We start from the raw sequence: 25,943 nt of genomic DNA on the forward strand, positions 1-25,943 counted from the left end.
ACCACAGCCTCTTGGCAGCAAACCAAAAAAAAACTCACTGCCACCAAGTCGATTTCAACCCAGAATGGCCCCATAAGACAAAACAGAACTGCCCTTGTGGGTTGCTGAGGCTGTAAATCTTTACTGGAGCAGAAAGCCCCAACTTTTTCCTGCGAAATGGCTGGTGGCTTTGAACTGTTGGCCTTGTGGTTAACAGCCCAACTAGTAACCCACCACACCCGCAGGGATCCTTCTTGGTAGCAAACAAGGTAGGTAACCTATTGTGAACACTCACAAGTGAAATGCTTCCTCAATTCAGAATGCCCTCTAGAATCTCACATGCAATTAGGTTTCAGTTAACAGAAAGCTCAACAAAATTTTACTTTATTTATACATTTTAGAATATTTGCCATGTAAGGACTCAAAAAGAAAACGTGTATGTGCCATGACTGTCATCAATGCGAATTCAAAATGTTGCAAATCAGTGTATTTTCCTTTTAATTTTCTAAAGCAGCATTCTGACTCTTCCTTTAGGTTAAAACAAAAAAGTGTGTGCAGAAAGGTGTGGGAGAGGGATCAGATTCCATATTATAAAGCCTACTTCAATAAAGTAAAAATAAAGCCTACTTCACAAGATTTAACCAAGTCAAATAATGTACAATGTATAAAATATGGAAAGACATAATTATATTATATGACTTGTTCCTTAAGCTAAAACAAAAACATAAAAATCTGAGTAAAGCACAGCTATAAAATAACACAACAGATTAAATGATTAGAAACTAATATATTAATTTAACCAAATTAGTAACTATTTATCTGACTACACTTAAGCATGGTCAATCCAGTCTCAAAATCAATCTGACTTTCTTGAGAAGAGGTCATAATTTTTGTAATACTAGTAAAATTTTATGTGTGCCTCACTTTAAGAAAATATACAAATACAAAATTTTTAAATGAGTTTTTTAAAAACAAGCTTTATCAAAGATTTTGTCCCACAGATTTTGTCATTTGTTCAATCAACATTTGCTGAGGCACTATGATGTGCCAGGCATTTTGCAAAGTGCAGCTAGGTATACAATGATGAGGAAAAACAGATCCAATCTATATGGAAGTAATTTATCTAACAGTTTCAAGAATATGAACCAATTTATTTTAAAATGTACATTACTTGTCAAGAAAACATCTATTGCATAAAAAATAATCTATACATCTAAAAGCCAATTATTTTCCATTGAATCCACTTTCAGAGTCAACATTATGTAGTAACTACTTTTATACATACCTGGTAATGCTTCGCAGCGACTTTCAATCCTTCATCATTATCCAGATTCTGTTCAGCTGCAATTTGGCTAGCTAAGGCTGCACAATTGAACAGCACACAGCTCTTTTCATATCCTAAGCTTGCAAGAGCTGTTTAAAAAAATTTTCAAAAACATTTAGCACATTACATTTAACAAAGAAAATAAATGAGAAATATCGTGGCCTCTATCCCACTGACTCTCACAAAACCAAGTCTCCAGATCTGTTTTTTCACCTACCATGGGTTCCATATTTCGAACTGTGCTGCCAGGCATTTATTTCTACAATATTCTACAATCTAAAACTCAAATCATCAATAATTTTTCTCTTTCTCCTCTTTATTTCCATATTTCTCTTATCATCAGTTTCAAAATATTTAAATCATTACTCAATTTTCTTCAACTAAATTTTTTCCTTCTGCTAACACTTCTCAAAATGATATTTTAACCAGTTCCTCGTTACTAAAAGCCTAAAAGAACGCAAGCACACTTTCTAGCTGTCCTTTCACACTCCACTTCCTGTTCCCATGCATTTTTCAGAAGGTGAGAAGACTGGTTTGGCTAAAATACAACACAAGAATCTACAAAAACTAGTTCTCCCTATTATTTGGAAGGGGAGCCCTGGTAATATTGAGAGCTACAAGTTGGGCTATTACCCTCAAGGTTAACAGTACGAGACCACCAGCCACTCCACGGGGGAAAGATGAGGCTATCTCCTCTCAAAACACAGCCTCAAAAATCCCCAGAAGCAGTTCTACTCCTCTGTCCTGCAGCATCACTGAATCAGCATTGGCAGTAGGTAGCTTGTATGTAAAATCCAATCACAGCGGCCTTCAAGGCCTTACATATGCCAGGTATTCACTCCCATGAAAACTAATAAACAAACCATTAAGGAGAACCTGAACTACCCTATATTTAGGGCTTAGAAATGATTCATTCTGGTTCAACCCCTTGCTGAGAATTTGCCTATCTATCCAGGTATAGCGAAATAGAATCTACAGCTTAACAAGATCCCTAGGTGATTCTTATAGATCCTCGAGTGGTTCTTATGTGTAGGGGCTCTGGTACTGGACGGAGGAGAAGGGTAGAAATGTTAAACTCTCCGCAGTGGGTAAAACAGCAATGAACCAGTTTGGTAAAATCCATAGTGATAATAGCCAGTTTTCAGCTTTCGTCACATCCAATTCTAGCATATTTACCCTAAAATGTCGAAGCAACCGTACACACCAACTGCCCTATCTTAATAAACAAAAACATGGAAAATATGAGTCAACAGATTTGAGGGGAGAGTTCAAGATGAATTGGAAAATTGAAGCTAGAGTTAGCAAAGATAATTCCAGGAAGAAAAGGTAACATTTCAAAAATCTTAATAAGAATCCTTGAGAGATTTAAGATGATACAGTCATAAAACAGTAACAAGATAGATGCTGCTTTTTTTAATAATCAGAGAGTAAGGCTCCTGGGAATTAAAAACTTGATTGCTAAAAAATATTCACAAGAGTTGGAAGAAGAGCAAACAGTAATATTTGACAGCCTCCAAGAAAATAGACAAAGCCACAGAAGTGAAAGATGGTGCTATAAATGAGTAACTCAGATTGGCCAACTAATAGAGGCATCCAAACAGAAAGGGGGGTGGGTGCTAGGAAATTCTCAAAGAAATTCAAATCAATGTCCCAGGCCTTAATGAAGACATGAGTCTTCAAACTGAAAGTCCCATCAACAAATGCCTTATAAAAAGAACAAAATGATAAACAATTAAATATCTTTTCTATATATGAAGGATTGTAAAAATCATCCTATGAGGAAAAATACAGATCAGCTACAAAACAAATTAACAAATACTTTTCATAAATAACACTAGATACAAAAAGACAAGGAAGTACACCTTTGAGTTCTAAAGCAGCATAATTTTTAAATAATACAACAATTAGCCTAATACATTGAGGCCAGTATGGTTGGAAAGAAGAGCCTGGTTAAGCAGCGATGTTCCAACAGAGCTAACCATCAGCTGGAGAGGTTATCGAGCCTTCTCCTTCTTTAAAATTTTCCTTCCCCACATAATTCTAACATTCAGACAAGTTTGGGAACTACCAGACTACATCACTCCTAGATCCTTTGAGAACTTAATGCTCTTTCTCAACCTCATTTCCCGGTATTACAGAGAATTCTTAATTCAACCAAGACCCTACTAAATGACATTTGTTTCCTAATTTGTGCTACCAGATAGCTTGATAAACCATCTCCTACTTTATTTTCACTCTGGTTTTTGTTTTTTTAAGAGTGCTCTTAAGTTTTCCCTCTATTTCTCTAAATAATATACCCCCTAGCTTTGGCTTTCAAGCCTTCTCAGTCCAGTATACCAGAAGGGATAAAATTAATACCCCCTAACAATAACCACTCCCAAATCTCTCTCTCTACATCTTCACAGATTTAAATCCATAGTTTCAAATGTCAAAAAGAAATTTCTATCCAGATGTAAAACAAATGCCAAGTTTAACCTGTCTAAAACATTATCTTCCTACCCAACCAAATATTACTTCTTCCTTTAAGTAACTGTAAAATCTGCGGTGCTTCTTCCATGGCATGTCTCAGTAAACACTCAAGCAGCACCTATTCTTCCCTTTACTGAAAGTACATCCAGTCCATTTCTGGAACACCTCAAAAACCCTCCCTTCTCCCGACCCACATACACTAGGTCGACTAACTTCATCATCTCTCCTCCTCATCATCCAGCACCCTCACAGTGATCTGTTTCCCTGCAGCCTGTGGAGGCAGGCTTTCTGGGTTCATGTTCAAGCTTCAGGACATTTTAACCAGATAACTGTGGGAATTCACTTAATCTTTTTCAACCAGTTTGTTCAACTAGTAATTACAATGCCTTTCCTCAACAATGTTGTGCTCAATATATATTTGCTATTTGTTAATATTTATAAAATACATTCAAATTCTTCAGTCTACTTTATAATCACAGGGGTCACCCAATTCATAACAGTAGCAAATTACAGTTATAAAGTAGCAACGAATATACTTGTATGCCCCCCCCCCCGCTATCATAATCCCAATTCTACCTTATATATCCAGCTGGACTGGAGGATGTACACTGGCAAAGCTAGGACTGGAAATAAAGGGAATCCAGGACAGATGAACCCCGCAGGACCAGTGGTGAGAGTGGCGATATCGGGAGGGTGGAGGGAAGGTGAAGGAGAAAGGGGGAACAGATGACAAGGTCTACACAGAACCTCCTCCCTGGGGGACGGACAGCGGAGAACTGGGTAAGGGAGACATCGGATGGTGTAAGATATGATAAAATAATAATTATTTATAAAGTATCAAGGGTTCAGGGGAAGGGGGGATCAAGGAGGGAGGGGAAAAATGAGCTGATACCAAGGGCTCAAGTAGAAAGCAGGTGTTTTGAGAATGATGATGGCAACATATGTACGAATGTGCTAAACACAAATGATGTATGCATGGATTGTGAAAAGAGTTGTATGAGCCCCCAATAAAATGATTTATAAAAAACAGAAAAAGAAAAGAACTGTATGGTTCAGGGGGAGAGCAGTGACCACAACATGAGGAACTGTATTAAAGGGTGGCGGCATTAGGGAGCTTGAGAACCACTGCTCTATTCTCTTTCTACATGCGCATTGTGGCTTAGTAATATACTTCAGGAGGGAGGAATTTTGGGGGTTCCTCATCCATGGTGCAAAGTGGCACAGGCTTGGATGATCCTAGTGTCTCACCATGGAACTATAGCCTACCTTCAGGGAACTTTGGCTGATGATGATGGTTTTTGTTCTACTTTCTACCCTGCTATTTAGTTTGTTATTTAAAAACAAAATCAGAAACACCTGTTGATTAAGCCATTAAAAATGTCTGGTCTGTGGTCTGCTCCAAAGAGTACTTTACACTATGAACTTTTGAGCTCAGCACGTTTTTTTTTTTAAATAGATAAATAAACTTTACTACTCATGAAGTTATCAGAGAGCATCTTTAAAGTCCTAACACAAAGCACTTAAACCAAGTATCCGATCATTTTATTTTTATATAAACTACATACCCAATTTTACAGATCCTCCAAAAAGTGAACCTTTATCGAAAGCATCCTTCCAAGTAAATGTCAAACAAATCTAGATAGAAAGAGAAAACAAAATTATGTTACCTTCCTGGATCTCATTAAAAATAATTTTTCTTCAAGATGATGATAACATATGTACATGTGTTTGACACAATGGACGTATGGATGGATTGTGATAAGAGCTATAAGAACCCCCAATAAAATTAAACTTAAAAAGTAAAGTTTTGTTGTTGTTGTTTTGTTTTGTTTTTTCAAGAAAACCCATAATGAGGAAAAGAACAAAAACTTCAACTTGTCTAAACAGGGTAAAATTGCCCTCTTGAGTTTCTGAGACTGTCACTGTTTATGGGAGCAGAAAGCCCTGTCTTTCTCTTGCAGAGTGGCTGGTGGTTTCAAACTGCTGACCTTGTCGGTGGCTAACAACTATGCCACCAGAACTTGACTAGATGTTGGAAATGCTGATGATTTAGTAAGTTTTACTTATACTTGAGAAACTTGTTAAAGTTTTTTTGTTCTGTACTTATAAATTTTAAAATGGTATAAAAATGATTTTGAACATTTTTGTACAAGTGTTGTTATAGGTGTGATACTCCAGGAAATACAAGGTTGTCTGTGGGGGGAATTGGTCAGTGAGGGAGGAATGTTTGTGGGTGGTCAGTGAGCCTCATGAGAAGATCAAGAGGTTAAAGTTGGTGATGGGCATATGGGGTAGAGGTTCATAATGTTCCCCTCTCTACTTTTGTGTTTATTCGAAAATGTCCTTAATAAAAAGTTAGTAAACTTAAAAAAATTATACTTATTCGTTTTTTTCTTTTTCTTTTAAAAATCATTTTATTGTGGTATACTCTTATTCTACTGGTGTGAATTGAGCCTAACTGGGCACTTTAGTCCACTTATGTGAAATGTTACTGCATTAACACCGTTTGAGTACTCCTTGATCTTCCTCCAGCACTGTAGCCTCAGGCCTTTGAACGATTGCCTTTGCCTGAAACACTTTTCTCCCAGATGTCTGCAGTAGGACTCCTTGTTTCTTTTAAATCTCTTCAGAGCACTATCACTATCACTACCCGGCCTTCCCATTCAGTAAACTTTCTCTCGGGTTATACTGAGTAATTTCAGTGAGGCTGAATTCTTTTTGTGGAACTCTGGTGGAGTAGTGAGTTTTACTTGGGCTGCTAACTGCAAGATTAACAAATTAAACCCACCAGTTAGTTGCTTTGCTGGAAGAAGAGGAGGCTTTCTGCCCCTGTAAAAATGTAAAAGTCTGGAAACCTACAGGGGCAGTTAAACTCTGTTCTATAGAGTTGCTGTGAGTCAGAATTGACTTGACGGTAGTGAGTTTGAGTTTTGATTGAAGTTTTTTGTAACCTTTTTTTATGTGGAGTACTTTAAAAAAATCAGAGTGAGATGCATTTGTTAGAAGTAAAATTTTTACTGACATACATGCAGAAAAGTGTACAAATCATGTATATTGCTTGAATCTTAGCACCATTTAAATCAAGAAATAAAATATCTCATTCCTGAAATTCCCTCTATCTACCGTTGTCCAAAGATAGCAGTTCTCCAACCTTTTTCTTCATGGAATTGTTGTTTTTAGTTTCATTTGCTCACATGTCTACAGTACATATTTTTCACATTTGCTTCTGATAACTTATTTGACAGGTGTTCATGAAGCGCCTGCTAGCTCAAACCATTTTTCAGTTGGTAAAGATAATGGGGAGTGGGCAACATAAGTATAATTACTAAGGCCATGTCCTAGTGGCAGGAGTCGGCATCAACTGGATGGCAGTGAGGTTGAGTCTTTAAGCGAATGAAGCTGGCAATGTCATAGTATAGACTTTAATCATGAAGACCTTTGAAACTTTTACATGCAAATAAAAACTTCAGCCAATATTTTTTAAAGTACATAAATGAAAATTAATGTGTCTTTAATGACAGGTCAGGGAGGAGGATGCAGTAATTATGTATTCGTCAGTAAGCTACTGGTAGAACACAGTTCCCTGTTCTTAATGGGCCAGAAGTGACTGGAAAGTGGTATGACTAGAACTCCAAGTGGATTCCTCAGGAAAAAAGATTCATGTGTCAAGAATCTAAAAGTTCTATTTGCATAAAAATGCCTTTTTATATAAACCCTGGAGATACTGAATAGAAACTACTTAAAAGGAAATATTCAAATACACACAAAGTAGAAAAAAGAATATAATGAACCCCTAGTACCAATCACCAACTTGTCCTCTTGCTGTTCTTGGCTCATTCACCACCCACAAACATGCCTCTCTCTCCCACCTCCAACACACACACACACACACACACACACACACACACATACAAAGACACCATTATTATAAATAAAATGAAATCACGGGTAAAAGGAAATGGGTAGCTTTCAACTACCACATAACTTTAAAATAAAGTCAATCACTTACCTGATTTTCAGAAAATGGAAATTTGGGCTCAATGGAGCAAATCTGGTCATAGTATCTATAAAAGAGTAAAAATATATATAATATTTGAGTTAAATATTAGCTCATTGATTACATTCAATACAACTAGTTTGATAATACAGAAATTATTCATGCTTACTTAAAATGGCCCACAAATCAAACATAAACTATTTTAAAGTTAATGTAAGTAGTCTTTTAATTTTTACAAAAGCAAATAAAATATATACAGCGAAACCCAGTGTGCAAAAAACTCATATATACCACCAAAGAAAAATGTTTATCAATCATTTTGGCTAAAGACAAGCATTAATATCTGCCTGCTAACAGCAGGGAGTATCAGAGATGCTTATTGTGTTTTCATATTGACTATGCAAATACATCCAATTCAGTGGATCATAACAAACTATAGACAACATTGTGAGGAATGAGAATTCCAGAACATGTCATTGTGCTCCTGTGGAACCTGTAAAGGCCAAGAGGCAGACATTCTAACACCAGAAGACACTGCTTAGTTTAAAATCAGGAAAGGTGTGTGTCAGGGTTGTATCATTTTATCATACTTATCGAATCTATATACTGAGCAAGCAATCCAAGAAGCTGGACCAAATTAACAGAGACACAGCACCAGGATCTGAGGAAGAGGTATTAACAAGCTTATTATGAAGATGACACAATGTAGGTTGCTTATTGAAAGTCAAAAAGACTTGAAACACTTCTGAAGATCAAAGACTACAGTCCTAGGTAAGAAAGAAGGAGAAGGGGGAAAAGGGGGGAACCAATCACAATGATCAATCTGAACCCTCTTTTAAGACAGTTCAACCTTTGTATTATCAATTCATAACCATATATTTATGGGATTATGTTGAATGTCTCTACTGCCACAAGTTTCTCAGTTCTAGGAAGCTAGAGAAGACATCTGTTTGCTGTTTTATTACTAAGTTCAAGCGAGTCAGTAAAATGAAAACTTAACTTTTCCCCCCACCACTACAAAGTAAAAAAATAAACCCGATGGTTCTGTTACAAGAATGAATTAAGTGTTGCCATTGAGTGTGCCCATAAAGAAGGATCCGGCAAGTGCACTGTGCACTGGCTGTAGCGCGGGGAAGGACAAACGGTGTTGAAGATGGTTTGCCAGTCAAGAGCGAAATTAAGGACAATATACAGGTATACAGGTCTAACAAGAGGAAACGACTGCCCTGTCCTGCCCTTATCTGAGCTGGGCTGTCTCACCTGGTGGGCACGATGTACACAAAGCACCCAGTTCAATTGGAGACATTCTCTGAAGCAAGAGGAGTCAGTGTCTCAAGTGTCAAAGTTCCCTGGAGAAGGAAACAACTAAAACATGCGAATCCACTCTGTCATCCAGACTTTACTATGTCAGCAAACACGAGCCCAGGAACTGCTGTCAACAAAGCAGACCCAGGCTGCCAGTTTCCTCCTGGAGCAGAAGGAGCAAAGCCATGTGCTAAATCTGAGTCAACCAAAACACGCACATGTGCAGGTAATAATGATGCAGTCATCCTTACAGATTTTAATGCAAAATTGATTTTTCAAATCAACTATAAATACCTAAACAGCAGACGTAAAGGGTATCATGCCACCCTAAGTAAAGGTCAGGTTCTCAAGTCAGACAACCATGACTTTGTATCCTAACGCCTCAACTGCCATCAGCTAGGTGAATGTGACAAAGTTACAAAGTATTCAATTTCTCAATGCTTCCAATAATAAGTGTGAAAAACTCTACTTAAATATGAAGAACAGATGATATAATATGTATTAACAAACACAACATAGTGGTTAGGTTATTATTATGTAAACATACAGAAATGCTTTTATATTCTCCAGCCATTTATACAACTACCTAAGTTAACATAAATGCAATGATAAGTACGAATCATATGAACTTGATAAAATGTCTAACTATCACTACTCTTTCCCAGCATAACCGCCATCTACCTTGGTGACACCGTGGGTTAGGAGCTAAGCTACTAAACCCTAAGCTATTGGTTTAAACACACCGGCTGCTTTGAGAAAAAAAGATGAGGCATTGTGCTCCCAGTAGGACTGACAGCTTCAGAAGCGCAGAGACAAGTCCACACGTCCCGTGAGTTGGAATGGACGGCATGGCGATGAGTTTGGTTTGGGTTAAGGCCTACACACTTCACAAGGCAGTATTTCCGCCTGCTCTGTGACCTCATGCCAAAATGTCTATTTTAACAACCTCTGGGAGCTCAAGTTTTGTTGAGTTTGGGGAACAAAAATGAAAGTCTGAAGCAGCAAGATCAGAGCTGAAAGCTGGCTGGACTAGGTTTCCCAATGGCATTCTTGTCGGACCACCCCTCGCTTCCCTCGGAAAATGGGATGAGCAAGTGCACTGTTATGACTGAAATGAATTCTTCAGTGCAACTCTCCTGGCCTTTTTCTGACTAGTACAGTGTTTTCCATGTTCTTAAAACATTTTCAGTAAGAAAACATTTTTTGTAATATATTCCACCCTTGTGATAGCCCTGTTTCTTGAGAAAAGCTACAAAGACTACTCCTTTGGAATTAAAAAAAAAAATTTCCACAACCTTCTGAGCTGACCTCTTCTGCCTCCTTGAATTTAACTAGTCACTGTTTTGATTGGACTTTTATTTAAAAGCATACTAATGAGTAGCATTGAAGAATCATACACTGCCAAAAGAACCAACAAATCTATCTAGGAAGTACAGTCAAAATGCACCTTAGAGGCAAAGATGGAGAGGTTGGAACTCCTGTACTTTGAATATGTTATCAGGAGAGATCAGTCCCTAAAGAAGGACATCATGCCTGGTAAAGTAGAGGGCCAGTGGAAAATAGGAAGGCTCTTGACAAGATAGATTGGCACAGTAGCTACAACAATGAGCTCAAACGAAGAACAATTGTAAAGATGGTACAGACCGGGCAGAGTTAGTCACTTCAGTTTAGAGGCAATTTAAAGGCATCTGACGATAATATGTATGCAGCAGAGACATGCTTAAATATGTTTTGTTCTGAATATGCGTGTAAGAACTACAACCCTAATTGCAATACTTTCTAACTTACCCACATATAAACCAAACCAAATTCACTGTCATCAAGTCAATTCCAACTCAAAGCCAACCTATAGGGCAGAGAAGAAATGCCTCTGTGGATTTCTGAGGTTAACCGTTACAGGAGCAGAAAGTCTCTTTTCTTACCCTGACACGTGGTGGGTTAGAACTGACCTTACAGATTGTATGCCAACACATAATCCATTACGCCATCAGTGCTCCTTTAATTTCAGAGTTCAAAACTCTCAAGGGAAAATACAACTATTTAATGCATGTCTTCAATGAACATGTCTCTTTTAATATGCCAAAAATAGGTACAAAATTGTTTTCAAAAAAAATTAAATGTTTGTGAGATAGAGTATCATGAACAAAAACATCCAAATTAGGCAAGGCAAAATTGCATGACCCAGGATAGGCCCCAGTCTGTGTTGAAGGTTCAACTCCAGACCACCAACCAGAGTAACAAAAGAAAAAATCCAAAGAGCCAGACCAAATAATGGTCAGAGTTAAATACTGAGCCCTATTTTCATACCTCTTCATTTATCCAATTTATCATTATCATAAAGAATTTTTAATAAAGCATGACAGAAAAGAGTAACTAGTCATAAAGTAATCTAAATCTTAGCCCAGTTTCGTCACTAAATAAATTACAAGGGTTTAATCCCACATATAAAATGAATATAGGACAAATTCTCTTTATAAACAGAATGGTAATGACGGGTCCAGTTGAGTATAAACTGAGCCTGGTTATTACAAATGTCTCCCTCCCATGTTTCTAGCTCACAAATTCTCTTCACCCCAAACACACACACACAAACACACACACACACACACACACACACACACACACACACCCTTCCCACGGGTGCAACATATGGCTCTCATGTATATCAGAGGCCACGTCACCCTTTTCATTCAAACATACCAGAAGGATACACGGTGCCACTCAAACCACAGCCACAAGTCTCCCACCCCTGAGGGTATCCGTATCCTATGACTTCTTTGTCTCGGGACTCCTACTCTCTTCCCACCCACTGAGTTCTGTGTAAATCCTGATCCTCTAAATTTTGGATTTGAATAACTATTTCACCAAAGAAGACAACACAAATGGTCAACAAAAGATGCTCATCATCATTAACAATGAACAAGCTAAACCACTGGCCATCGAATTGATTCCAACTCCTGGCAACCCCATGTATATCGGAGTAGAACTGAACTTCATATTTTTGATGGCTGTGATCTTTTGGAAGTGTATCAATAAGCCTTTCCCTCAAGAAGCATTGGATGGACGCAAACTGCTGACCTCTCAGCACCTGCACCACCCAGGTACTTTAAGAGACATGCAAGAAAAAATCACAAGAGATACCACCTCACCCAAACTAGGATACCTAACATAAAAAACTAACTAAACAACAAATGAATGAGAAGAAGTGGAGAAACTGGAACGCTCGTCTATGGCTGGTGGGAATGCAAAATGGTATGGTGCTATAAAAGTTTGGCAATTCCGCAAACAGAAAAACATAAGCAATACAAACTAAAACAAGTTATCATTTCTTACTCATCAGATTAACAAAAAGCAGTAATTTAAATTGTTAATCATTCTGTTAATAAAGACAGAAGAATATGCAAACATTGAAAGTAGTGGGGCACTTTGGGCCTGGAGACTCAGGATCACAGTCCTGGGAAACACCAAGGTCAACAGGCACAACATAGTCTACAAGACAGTGTTGGACATACTGTGTTACTGAGTTGCCAATGGAGTCTTCAGCTCATGGAGAGCCATCTGAAGTGCAACGACTACTGGTCTCTTCCCATCCAAAGGAAAGAGCGATGATGAAACAGTCTTCCCCTAACAATACATGGAGACAAGCCAGTGGACATCGTCCTGAGGGGCCATCAAGTGAGTTCAGACTCACAGCAACCTTATATACAACAGAGAGAGACACAATCTAGGCCTGGGCCACCCTCTCACAGTTGCTAATGCTTGAGACCATTGTTGCAGCTACGACGACAATCCATCTTGTCAGAGTGGGAAACCGAGGACCTGGCAAGAGGTGTACTGGTTGCATCCACAGGATTTGACATATGATTTGGCATGCTAGACCTAGTGAGAAGCACCCTATTGTTCATGCCCCTGGGAGGGGGTTATAATAGGTCATCGTGATCGATTCCCCCGCTTTCTCCCCCCACCTTCCCCTCACCGTCCTGGTATGGCTACTCTCAATACTGGTCCCGCGGAGTTTATCTGTCCTGTATTCCCTGTTTCCAGCTCTTATCTGTACCCATGTACATGCTCTGATCTAGCCAGATTTGTAAGGTAGAATTAGGGTCATGATAGTGGGGGGAGAGAAAGCATTAAAGAACCAGAGGAAAGCTCTATGTTTCACTGCCCTCTGCTTCTCTTTCTCTTTTTCCCTATAATTGCGCCACCCCTCCTCAGGATCCCATTCGACTTTGAGGCATAGTCAAGACTCCTCCTCTTTTTCTCTACCCTCTACTTCAGGGTTCCTCAAACTTTTTAAACAGGAGCCAGTTCACTGTCCCTCAGACCCGTTGGAGGGCCGGACTATAGTTAAAAAAAAAAAACTATGAGCAAATTCCTACGCACACTGCACATATCATATTTTCAAGTAAAAAACAAAACAGGGCAAAAACACCCAGTGGCCTAGATAAGTATCCTCGGCGGGCCGCATGTGGCGCACGGGCCCGTTTGAGGACCTCTGCTCTACTACATCAAGCAGTATGTCCTGCCCCTGGCACTGGTTTCGCCAACCTGGCAACTCCAAAGTATGTGAGAGGAAGTCTCACCATCTTACTTTAAGGAGCATTGTGGCTGTACTTCTTCCAAGACAAATTTGTCCTTTTGGAAGACCATGGTACTTTCAGTATTCTTCTTCAGCACTATACTTCAAATGCATCAACTCTTCCTCAGTCTTCCAGATTCAGTGTCCAACTTTCACATGCATATGAGGCAACTGAAAATATCATGAGGTGGGTCAGGCACACCCTAGTCCTCAAAGTAACATCCTTGCTTTCAACACCTGAAGGTCTTGGGCAGATTTACTCAAGGAATGTGTAGTTTGATCTCTTGACTGCTGCCTCCCTGAGCATTGATTTTGGATCCAAACAGGATGAAATCCTTGGCAATTTTAATCATATTGTTTTTCAATGGGTCCAATTGTGAGGATTTCTCCCATAACCTTGAAACCAGAAGAACATAGCACCCAGCTACCATTCCTAACTGCTCCAAGAGAGCACATTAGACAGTCCTGGATAGAACAGGAGAAAACTGTGAAACAAAACTCAAAACAAAATAAAATAAAAAAACAGGCTTACTGATAGAACCCCCAAAACTCTGGTCCTTGGTCACCTTTCAGGTCTGTAAGGGATCACTTATCACTTAAGTGGCTCACTTTGCAGCCAAACAATAAATATGCCTATAAAGGAAACATAAACAATTGGGAGCTACATCTTGAGATAATCAGTCATTTAAGATCAAACAGGCAGCATTTACCGAAGGATGAAATTCAGAAGGGCAAAGAAATGGGTATGGAAACAAAGCACAGGCAGGAAGTATGGTTACATTGATAGGAAATACAATGAATGAGCTCAAACAAAATGTATATACATTTTTAATGTAAAACGGATGATCTGCTCTAAAAGTCTTCACCTACTTCACAAAAGTAGCAATACAGACAGTCATGTACATCAATGTTCACTGCTGCACTATTCACAATAGCCCAAAGACAGAAACCACCTGCATGACAATGAACAGAGGAATGGGCACACACAACATGCTACATACATATGATGGAGTATTTATTCAGCCATACAGAGAAGTTAAATCCAGACACATGCGATGACACAGATGAACCATAAAACTTTGTGCAAAGGGAAGACAAGCACAAAAGGACAAAGACTGTCTGCCTGTCTCACTTATATGAAATCATACGGAACAGGCAGATGTCTAACCTTCAGATCCTCCAATTAAGTGTGCTCATGTTATATCTGTAATCAGGCAAGCAGCAGCCACCGAGAACAGACAGACAGGGAAATACCGCCGGGTTCCCAATCAGTAATGGTGTGCTTCCAAGCTGTGCCCTCTCACTGGACTTGGGCAGCCAGCTTGCTGGCATCGAATGGATGACAATGAGCCTGGTTTGGTTTGGGTATGCTAAGTAAGTAATCTGAGAAGCTGAACTACATGAAGAAAAATGTGGCATCAGGACTGAAGAAAGTTCATTAACAACCTGTTATAAAAAGATGGCAAAACTTTGCTTGCTAAAAGCTCAAAAGAACTGATGAGTTAGAAGACTTTAGCCTTCAATAAGGATTACACCTGAACATCAAGAAAACCAAAGCCATATAATTGGACCAATAAACAGCATCATGATAAACCAAGATGAAATTGTCAAAGATTTCATTTTATTTGAATCTACAATTAAGGAAGTAGCAGTCAAGAAATTAAATCATGGCTTTTGTGGGAAACAAAAGGATTTCTCCCAAGTTTTCTCCCCCAAATAGATGCCAGACTAAGCTGCTTGCTGCAAGTGGAAAATGACTATGCACTTAGAGGTCAGGGGTTACCAGCCATGAGAGCAAGCAGTCACCACTGTTTATCCCACAAGTAGGACCCATTCCCTTCTGATAAGGACTGTTTCCTTGTAGGACACCCCAGAGAGGTCAAGCCCACCCAAAGGTAACCAAGGTTAGGCTGCCATCATGAATCTAGGGTCCGCCCATTTTGTCACATGTATACCTCTAGCCCCTCCCATTCCTATGTGCACACCCCTAACTCATCCCCTTCCTGTCATTGTATATCCCCCTCTTATTGTATATCCCCCATTGTATATCCTCCTCTTATTGCTTGTATTGCCTATTGTACAGCCCCTTCCTGTGATGTGTGGTTACCTGTAATCACGCCCCCCCTAAATAGATATAGTCCTTGGTTAGCAATAAACCAGGTCTCCAACCAGCCGGCTGCTGTCACCACCCCACCTCACCTCGACTCACGCTGTGTGCGGACATGGCTGGTAAGATCATGGCCATCCAGGTGAGCATGCTACCATGAATTGTGTCTGACTTCTTTATTTGACTCTCTCCTATATCTCTCATGCTCTCTCTGACTTTATTACAATCTTTGTATACCTCAACCGTACAATTGTGCCTAAAGGACCTGTGATGATTTGTTGGGGGTCCTCCTTTCCCCCACAAGCTTTCAGTTGATAAGATGCCTTAGGCAACTCTCTTCACTGTCCCCCTCCCCCAGATGGTTCATCCTAACACCAACTGCCTCCACCATGCCGCTCAAGTTCAAATTCAATAACATCAAGGTCATGCAGTTTGTGGTTCATGTCCACATGGGCTCCCAAGATCAGCAGCCTAGGTTTGTCTCCAAATAAAACTGGTGATGACTGCAAGGAATTACGGATTACTATGAGTACAGACGGGCCCAGAATGAAGTGGTGCCTTCTGCAATTGCCCTAATCATCAAACCTTAAGACCTTCCCAGGGACAGAAAACAGCAGAAAAATTCTAAACACAGTAGGAACATCAGCCCCTTGTGATGAGTTCATCAGCACTGCCAACGAGAACTCTAGCCAGAGACCTCTCTGGAACTCTTAAAGAGACCCTGGGGCCTGCCTAATCGGTGGGCTGCAATGTTGAGAGCCACCGCCCTCATGATCGCATAGATAACATCAACAATGGTGCTGTGGAAGGCCCAGCAAGTCAAGAACCACAAAAGAAAATAGTCAGTAAAAACTCATTTGATAAACCACAACACTAGAAATCAAATCATGTATTTACATTGGACAAATCTGCTGCAAAAGATCTCTTTTAAAATGTTAAAAAGCAAAGATGTCACTTTGAGAACTAAGGTGTGCCAGACCCAAGTCATGGTATTTTCAATCACCTCATCTGCATGCAAATGCTGGACAATGAGTAAAGAAGATCAAAGATGAAATGATGCCTTTGAACCATGGAGTTGGCAAAGAATATTGACCAAATTATGCACTGTCACAAGAATAAGAGCACTGGTGGCATAGTGGTTACACATTGGGTTGCTAAATGCAAGGTCAGCAGTTCAAAACCACCAGCCACTCCTCCGGAGAAGATTTTCTACTGTCAGAAAGAGTGGTCTCAGAAACTCACGGGGGCAATTCTACCCCGCCCTTTAAAGTAGATCAGCATCAACTTGATGGCAGTGGATTTGGTCTCTGAGTCATAAGGACTAACACATTTATCTTATAAAAAGTTATCACAGAATGATATATAATGGCCAATGCCATATAAGGGAAGATGTTGTAGAGCAGTGCTCAGGAAATGTCTAGGAGATCAAGTCCCTTCTTTGTCCCTTCCCATCTAGAACTTGGCTATGGCTGCTATCAGACCATCAGAAAAAGAATCATACCCTTAAGTTTCACAGAGCAGGGTGCTGGAAAGAGTAAGCACCCCGATGACCTTCATGGAATCACCATGTCAGCCGCGGCTCACCAATCTGCTAACTTTTCTTATATAGTTCAGTCATTGATAATGTGGGATCTACCACATATAGGTAAACCTAAAAACCTAACAGAAAAGTTTTAGTGAATGCTACTCATGTCTACATAAAAATTATTTTGAAGTTTTAAAACATAGTCATTCTAAAGAATGACTAAGGACCTACATAAATGTTAAAATGCTATATGAAGTATCAGGGCCCTTGGCGTAATGGGTTAAGCACTGGCTAACTGAAAGGGTAGGTGGTTCAAAACTGTCAGCTGCTCCTCAGGAGAAAGATGAGACCGTCTGCTGTTACAGCTGTGGAAACCCTATGGAGCTGCTCTGTCCTAGAGGGTCACCGTGAATCGGAACGGTAATGCAAAGGATTTAGGTTTCTGTTTTGTTTTATTTTAATAGGAAGTAGCAGAGTATGCGTCCCTACATGAGATGTACAATTAAGCACTGGACTACTTGCCAAAAGGTTGGCAATTCAAACCCCGACCCACCCCCAAAGCTACCTTAGGAGCCAAATGTGGGTTCTGCTTCCAAAAGCTGCCTGAAAGAACGATTAAGTAGTTCTACGCTACCCAGATGGGGTCATCAGGAGTCAGAATCAACTTGGACAGCAGCTAATAACAAACTCTAAGACTGATGGTCCCTTGCAGCTTAACAGTCGTATCATTTCCTTTTGGTAAGTGACGCTTGCCCAATCCATACTAATCTTGCTGGTATATGGAGATGTTAAACCAGCTGGGTGACTCGGATATAGTCAACTACATTAGCCGATTTCCTACCATCACAAGCTGGTCCAACCGGAGATCATCAGAGGGTTCCTATGGTCTTGTGGCAGAGCTAGGGAGAAAAGCTCAACACTTAAAGCACCCGACTGCTTGTTCGCCTACTAAAAGGCTAGCAGTTCAAGCCCACCCAGTAGCTCTACAGAAAACCTAGAGATCTGCTTCAGTGATGATTACAGCCACGAAAATCCTATACAGCCGTTCACATGGAGCCACTCAGAGCGGCACCTACAACTCTCTTCCGTAAGATAGTGAGCATTAGGGGGCCATTACAATTACACTAGAGCAGACATCTTCATCGCTACAGGAATAAAGCTCACCTAAGAAAGAAGGCATCGTGGAGGGAAGATAGAAAGCAATATCCTTAGACATCCTAGGCCCAGGAAACGTATGTTTTTAGCTGATGCTACTTTAACCTGAGTTTCTTCTACTTAATCCTACCACAGCATATTGAAACAAGGAGACTACACTGCACATAGGATATGAGACCATTAATATGATGGGTGAAATAAGTGTCTAAATTACAAAGTGCTCTAAAAAATGTCTTGTCATTGTAACTGGAAAATATAAGAGGAACCCTGATAAAATTACAGTGTGAGGGTAATCTACAGCTGCTTTTAAAAAGTAACAAATTTACTCCATTGCATGCATTGCCTCTCAACGGACTTAACAACCGTTCACGTTAAAACCTCTATTATATCGCTCAAGTGTAATTTCGAATAATTTTAACTGTAGCTCCTAACTTTTGGAACTCCCAATATTGAATTAGGAAGAATTCAAGAAAATAGCTCATTTCGAGCGACTAATGTAATGAGTATTAAACAGCCATCTAGTCCAGAGGCCCGAATTCCCCAACATCCCTCAAGCAACTATTATGAAATTAGCTTGGTCCAAGAAAGTCCTAAGACTGTGATGCAAACCCTGGGGGTGGAAGAAGAGGCTTTCGGTTGAGATTTTTTTTTTTTCCTTAAGGTGAATAAAGCGTATTCTGGGCAAACGTAGCGAGAGCGATCAGAACGTGGCAGTCTGCACCGCCCAGGTGACCGAAGGGCTGAGCCCCAGCGGGGTCAGCGGTGCCCAAGGGGACAGCCGGCTCCGGCTCACCGGGAAAGAATGCAGACCACACCTACGAGGCCGGCCGAAGCAGGGCGGGGCGGCACAGCGTCGGCCGTGGGCGTGAAAGGAAGCGGGAAGGGGGGGCCGCTGCGGACCCCGGCGGCGGACAGCGCCCACCCGACGCGGACCCCGACCCCGCGCCCACCTCAGGAGCGTCTCGAGCGAGCCCTCGTGCTTGTCGAGCGGGCGGCCGAGCGCGGCGCGCCGCAGCTTGCTGAGCTCCTCGGCCGCGCGGCAGTACTGGGCCTGCTCCTCGCCGGCGCTCGGGTACGTCTGCTGGATGAACTTCACCAGCGGCTTGGCCACGTCCACCTCCGAAGTCTTCTTCAGCTGCACCGAGATGAACGTCGCCATGGCGAGCGCCTCGGCCGCCGCTCGGGTCACAGGGACGGTTGAACGACGACAAGGGCCAAGGTGCGCGGGGCACCGGACGGGCGGACCGACGGGCCGACGGACGTGCACTCGGGCTGCGCCTTGGCGCCGGCCACTTCCGGGAGCTTCCGCGCAGGCGCGGCCGACGCACGGCGCGGCCCCGCGGACCGTCACGTGGGGGCGCCGCGCGGCGCCGCTCACCTGGCCCCGGTACCGCTGGCCTGGGCGACGGCTTTCGGTGGTGTCGGAATGATTCATTTCTTGCTTTCTGCTGCCGCGGGCGGAATGGTTTCCCGTAATTGTAGCGACTTTTCCAGCTTAACAACTGCCAGGTGAAGTACTCCCTTCACTGCCACCTGTGTCCAAGACGTTGCCGCCCCCCGGGTTAGGGTGCTGTGTGGTAGTCGATTTAACTAAATATTGATGGCTGTTGGGGACGTGCGCTGTGTGTATTTTGAACCTAAGACGCAATAGCTCTACTGATATGCATCTTTACAGTCAAATAGCAACACAAACAGTTTTAACGAGGAAAAAGTATCCTACAGGGTAAAAAAGGAAGAGGTCCTAAGCACCCAATTCCCTCCTCTTGCTGAAGCTGGGGTGCAAGGGTGGTGGAGGCTGGACGTACTGGTTACTGTTGGGCTGCGTTGATCAACTGCCAAAACGCCTTGGCAACTCGCAGTTCTTACTACACAGCCCTGTAGGGTCACTGTGAGTTGGCATGGACTCAATGGCAATGAGCTTTGAGTAGGAAGGATGTTCAAGGTCGCTTGGAAGCACCTAAACAAGATACGGTAGCACTTGCGAAAGCCAAAACCCATGTAAGGTGGAAACCTGTCAGAGAAGGAAAACGCATAATTTTTCCATTAATATAGAATGACGAAACTGATAATGTAACAAAAGTTATTTTTCTTAATATAGTTAGAAAATCCACCGTGCTAAATGCAGTTAGTCTAATTTAGACCAGGAGTGCTTAATATGTTGATAGCAATCTACTAGTTGATCACAAATGTAGAGTGGGTATATCAGATGGCATTAAAAAAAGATGTAAGCCTGTCATCAATCGTGTCACTTAATTGATATACAGCACAGCCAATCAGATGCAAGCTTAGGTGTCAAACGCATGCGCAAACAACTGCGCTAAGTGCCACAAAACTGACAAGCTAAATTATCGCCAGTTTTTAAACCTTGGGTTTTTTTCTCTTAAACATAAGAAAGGGTATTAAAATGAGTGGGGGAGCTGGACCAAGTAAGAAGACAAAAACTTACCAGTTTAATGCAGAATGGGAGATTTTGACACTACAAGCCAACATTCAGCTGAAGTCCAGAGCTCTTTTTATGTGAGTCAGCCTTTTCCCACATAAATATCATTTAAGTCCAAGAACCATTCTACCATGACTGATGATCATTTGGAAGTGTGCTTGAGGCTGGCTGTCAGCAGCTACTGTCCGCACTATGCATCCCCTGGCTCAGTCGATACAGTGCAAGTCATCAGAGTAAACTCGGGTAATGACAAAAACTGAACATAGTTAATTGTGTTGTGTTGTTCAATATGGACTCGTGGTTATGCAAGGTACATAAACGTACATTGTACACATAAAGAATTCTCCATGCATTTATGAATAAATGTAATAAACAAATAAAAATATGTTTTGCATTTTTGTGGTTGGTAGATCATGATGACTTGGTCATTTTATAAGTAGCTCACATGCTGAAAAAGTGTGAGCACCCCTGATTTAGACCATTTCTTCTTTGACCCTCCCACCTCAATCCCTTTGGAATTTTTTTTAAACTTGCCACATTGCTCAAAAGCAAAATGGTTAGGCGCAGATGTCACATAGAAGGGCCAGATAACACTGAGGATCTCCTCTTATTTGCCTGACCATTAGTGCCAAAACCTGGTTCTTGTTCTCAGGAGAAAGATGAGGCTTTCCACTCCCGTAAAGAGTTACAGTCTTAGAAACCCACAAAGGCAAGCCCTACAGGGTCCCCGAGAGAGTCGAAATCCACTGCATGGCAGTTAGTTTGGAGGGTTTTTGTTTAATGAGTCAAGAAAGACACCCTGAGACGAAGGCTTAGAAGAACCTTACTGTCTGTCTGCTCAGGGCCAGCGATCGTTTCCTACCATTCTCTTGAAGCCTATTAATGTAAAGCATAAATGTGATTCCCACAGATGTAAATTCCAAAGTGAAAGGTATGTATTTACCCTGTATCATGATTTCAAACAGGTTGCCACTAAGACAGGCTGTGTTCTGTTGTCCTTCTCACTGGTATCACCTTCTAATAAACATCTATTTCCTCCTCTAACTTAGTGAATTGGTTCAGCATTTCCAGGGCAAGAATGTGTATTAGCAGTAACAATAAGATTAAAACAGGAATGATCTTACTAAGCCTACTATGGACCACAGCAAATGTGTGACATCCCATAATAAGTCCTGCCTTCTGATACCAGAATCCCTTGCAAGCTGGATCCATCTTGGAGAACAACTGTACACGTGAACTCAATCGGCATATGCTGCTTATTCCAAGAAAACCTCACCTTTTTAATTGAATTTTAGTGCATATGTATAACTTCTCTGTTATACCTTGGGAGGATTAAAAACCCTAAACTTGTCACCCACCCCAACTCTAACCCCACATCCTCCACCAACCACCTGCCTGCCCCCCAGCTTCAGTGAGAGGAGGGTATTCATTTCTTTGGCCCTGTTCCTCTCAGCTGACTTCTATTTTTTTTAATGATTTTATTGGGAGCTCATACAACTCTTATCACAATCCATACATACATCCACTGTGTTAAGCACATTTCTACATTGGTTGCCCTCATCCTTCTCAAAACATTTACTTTTTTATTAAATCATTTTATTGGGGCTCATACAACTCATCACAATCCATACATACATCAATTGTGTAAAGCACACTTAACATTTGTTGCCCTCATCGTTCTCAAAATTCGCTTTCCGCTTGGGTTCCTGGAATCAGCTCCTCATTTTCCTATTTCTCCTCCCCCTCCCTCCCCGCCCCCCCCCCCTCAGCTGACTTCTTATCTAATAAAACTTCACTTGTTCGGAAACTCTGTGACTCTCCTGGTCCTGCTCGGCCAGCAGAAGGCAAGACCCCTCCTGTGTAGGTTTAGGCCAGGACAGTGATACCCCTTGGCAACACGACCACTCAGAAACCTGTAAGATTGGGGAAAACGGGGCAGCCCTGTTGAGGTGTGATTCACGGGTTTCATTGTAATTTTAAAATCTCTGAGAAAATAAACTCAAAATAATACCTGGAGTTTGAGCAGATGTGTGCCATTAGGAGGGGGAGAGGTAGAGAAGAGAGAGAACAAGAGTCTACCACACTAAGGAACAAAAGCGAAGGCACTAGAAGGCAGTCCTTTTCCATGGTCAAGGAGCCAAAACAAAACCTAAGGCAAAAATGTAAAAACCAAGTAGAGAAAGTAATAAAATAAGCTTGGAGAAGTAAACAGGCCTCATCATTCGGAGCCTTGTATACCAAGGTAAGGAATTTGTATCTTATGATAAATACAAACTAAGCTATAAATAGCATCTAAGCAATAGTGACATTATGTAATTCTTTTAGAGACCATCCTATGGCTCCTCCTGATACTGTATCTCTTAATGGGATAATGATACAAAGTATTCAAAGTCATCTATGATTCATTCCACACAAAAATGCTTAGCTTGAATCTAGAAAACTTGTTTGTCTAACACAGTTTATAGGAAATAGAGGGAAACAGGAATAAACTCAATGGCACCATAGGAAGTAACCAATTAAGTCCACAAGGTGGACTATTCTGCAGGATAACTCTCCTCAGTAACTCATGAATAAAAGACTATGCACTGGAAAAAGAAATATAAGGGACATAGCAGCCTGAATTAAAACATGATCTGAACAGCTCATATCTAAAATAATTTTCAGGCCAGTCAGAGAAATTTGAATACACAAGGTTGGATTATTACATAATATGAAAAAGTAATGTGGAAGGGTGGGGAGCATTAACTAAAAAGATCAGGTCATAAAACTATATGTTATGATCTCTTCTTTTGGATATAAAAACACACATTTGTATGTTTATGCACAAGCAAAGTTCTGTAATAACATACCCTAAGGCAATAATGTTGATGATCCTTGTCAGAGAAAGTGTGTACTTTCTCTCTTTTTCTAGCTACCTTTTTGGTTTTTGTCTAATTCTCACAGCACAAATACTACTTTTGTTATAACGAAAGCTTCTTTGTTGTTTTCATCATTTTCCTGGGGGCTCTCACAGCTCTTATAACAATCCATGTATCAATTGTATCAATCACATTTGTGCATATGTTGCTATCATCATTTTCAAAGCATTTTCTATCTGCTTGAGACTGGTATCAGCTCTTCTTTTTTCCATCCCGACCCCTCGCCACCCTTGTGAACCCTTTTGATAAAATATATTATTGTTATTTTCATATCTCTTGCTGTCTGCTGTATCCCTTCACCCAAGTTTCAATTGTTAGTTGCAGAGGGGGGCAGGGGAGGGGACATTCTGTTCTATGTTGATCATTGCGATCAGTTCCCCCTTTCTCCTCCTACCTTCCCTAATGGTTTTGCTACTCCCATTACTATTCCTGAGGGATTTACCATTACTGTTCCTGAGGGGTTTATCTGTCCTGGATTCCGTGTATCAAGAGCTCTTTTCTGTACCAGTGTACATGCTCAAGCCTAGCCAGATTTGAAAGGTAGAACTGGGGTCATGATCGTGGAGGGGAGGAAGAGTTAAAGAACTAGAGGAATGCTATGTGTTCCATCGTTGCCATAATGCACCCTGGGTGTCTCATTCTTTCCTTGTGACCCTTCTGTGAGGGTATGTCCAATTGTCTACATATGGGCCCTGGGTCTCCAATCCGATCCTCCTAGTTTGCATCAATATGATTTTTTGTTTGGGGTCGTCTGATGCCTGACACCTGATCTCATCAACACCTCATGAGCACGCAGGCTGGTGTGCTTCTTCCATGTGGGCTTTGTTGCTTTCCTGTAGGTGGCCGCTTGTTTATCTCCAAGCCTTTAAGACCCCAGACACTATACCTTTTAATAACTGAGCACCTTCAGCTTTCTTCACCACATTAGTTTATGTACCCATTTTGTCTTCAGCAGTCCTGTCAAGAAGGTGAGCATCACCAAATGCCAGGTTATTAGAACAGAGTTCTTCCATTAAGGGATGGCTTGAGTAGAGGTCAATGTCAGTCTTCTACCTTAATACTTAACATAAATATATGTGCTTAGGAGATGGGTTAATTAGAGTGCAAGGTAGTACTGATGAAGAACACAGCTTTCCCCCAGATCCTGGATGCTTCCTCCCCCCAACTACCATGATCCGAATTCTACCTTGCAGGGCTGGATAGGGCAGAGGCTGTACACTGGTACATATGAGGGCTGGAGACACAGGGAATCTAGGGTGGATGATACCTTCAAGACCAAGGGTGTGAGGGGCGATGCTGGGAGAGTGGAGGGTGAGTGGGTTGGAAAGGGGGAACTGATTACAAGGATCCACATGTGACCTCTTCCCTGGGAGAGGGACAGCAGAGAAGGCGGGGAAGGGAGACTCTGGATAGGGCAAGATATGACAAAATAACGTATAAATTACCAAGGGTACATGAGGGAGGGGGGAGAGGGGAGGGAGGGGGAAAAAAAAAGAGGACCTGATGCAAAGGGCTTAAGTGGAGAGCAAATGCTTTGAGAATGATTGGGGCAGGGAATGTATGGATGTGCTTTATACAATTGATGTATGTATATGTATGGATTGTGATAAGAGTTCTATGAGTCCCTAATAAAATGTAAAAAAAAGAAAAGAGGAGAAAAAAATGATTAGGGCAAAGAATGTACAGATGTGCTTTATACAATTGATGTATGTATATGTATGGACTGTGCTAAGAGTTGTATGAGCCCCTAATAAATTATTTAAATATATATATATGTGCGTAGACCTATATCCCTATTATTATATATTCATATATTTACATATATGCATGCCTATATTTATACCTCTATAAATCTCTTTTGCCTCCTAATTCTTTCCTCTATTTCTTTCCTTTTACTTTCTCCCCGGCCCCCACTATCATGTTCAACCTTCATTTGGCTCGCCGTAATTCTTCTCGACTACATTGCACTTTTACAAACCCCACCAGGCATTCTACACTCTCCTCATCGATTTTACAGCTCTTCTTGTTTCCTTGTCCCTGAGTTTTGTTGGCTCCCCTTCTTCCTTTCCCCTGCCTCCTCCTCTCCCATGTCCTCCCAGAACCCTGATCCTATTGTTTTCTCCTCAGGGATTGTTTATCCTGCCT

The 25,943-nt window shown here is 41.1% G+C and overlaps 1 protein-coding gene across 2 annotated transcripts in view; it reads right to left on the reverse strand.

Moving 5' to 3' along the window:
• Positions 1-19,724, reverse strand: part of PDCD6IP (programmed cell death 6 interacting protein) — a 65,734-nt gene extending 46,010 nt beyond the window's left edge. For both annotated transcript variants that reach the window (XM_075547081.1, XM_075547080.1), the window contains exons 1-4: positions 19,391-19,724; positions 7,782-7,836; positions 5,338-5,407; positions 1,265-1,392 (exon numbers count right to left, since the gene is read on the reverse strand). In XM_075547081.1, coding sequence (XP_075403196.1) covers positions 1,265-1,392; positions 5,338-5,407; positions 7,782-7,836; positions 19,391-19,599 — 462 coding nt within the window. In that variant the 5' untranslated portion in view covers positions 19,600-19,724. The remainder of the gene's footprint in view (positions 1-1,264; positions 1,393-5,337; positions 5,408-7,781; positions 7,837-19,390) is intronic.
• Between the last annotated feature and the right edge of the window lie 6,219 nt (positions 19,725-25,943).

This window comes from Tenrec ecaudatus, chromosome 4 (genome assembly GCF_050624435.1).
Source record: "Tenrec ecaudatus isolate mTenEca1 chromosome 4, mTenEca1.hap1, whole genome shotgun sequence".
NCBI lineage: Eukaryota > Metazoa > Chordata > Mammalia > Afrosoricida > Tenrecidae > Tenrec > Tenrec ecaudatus.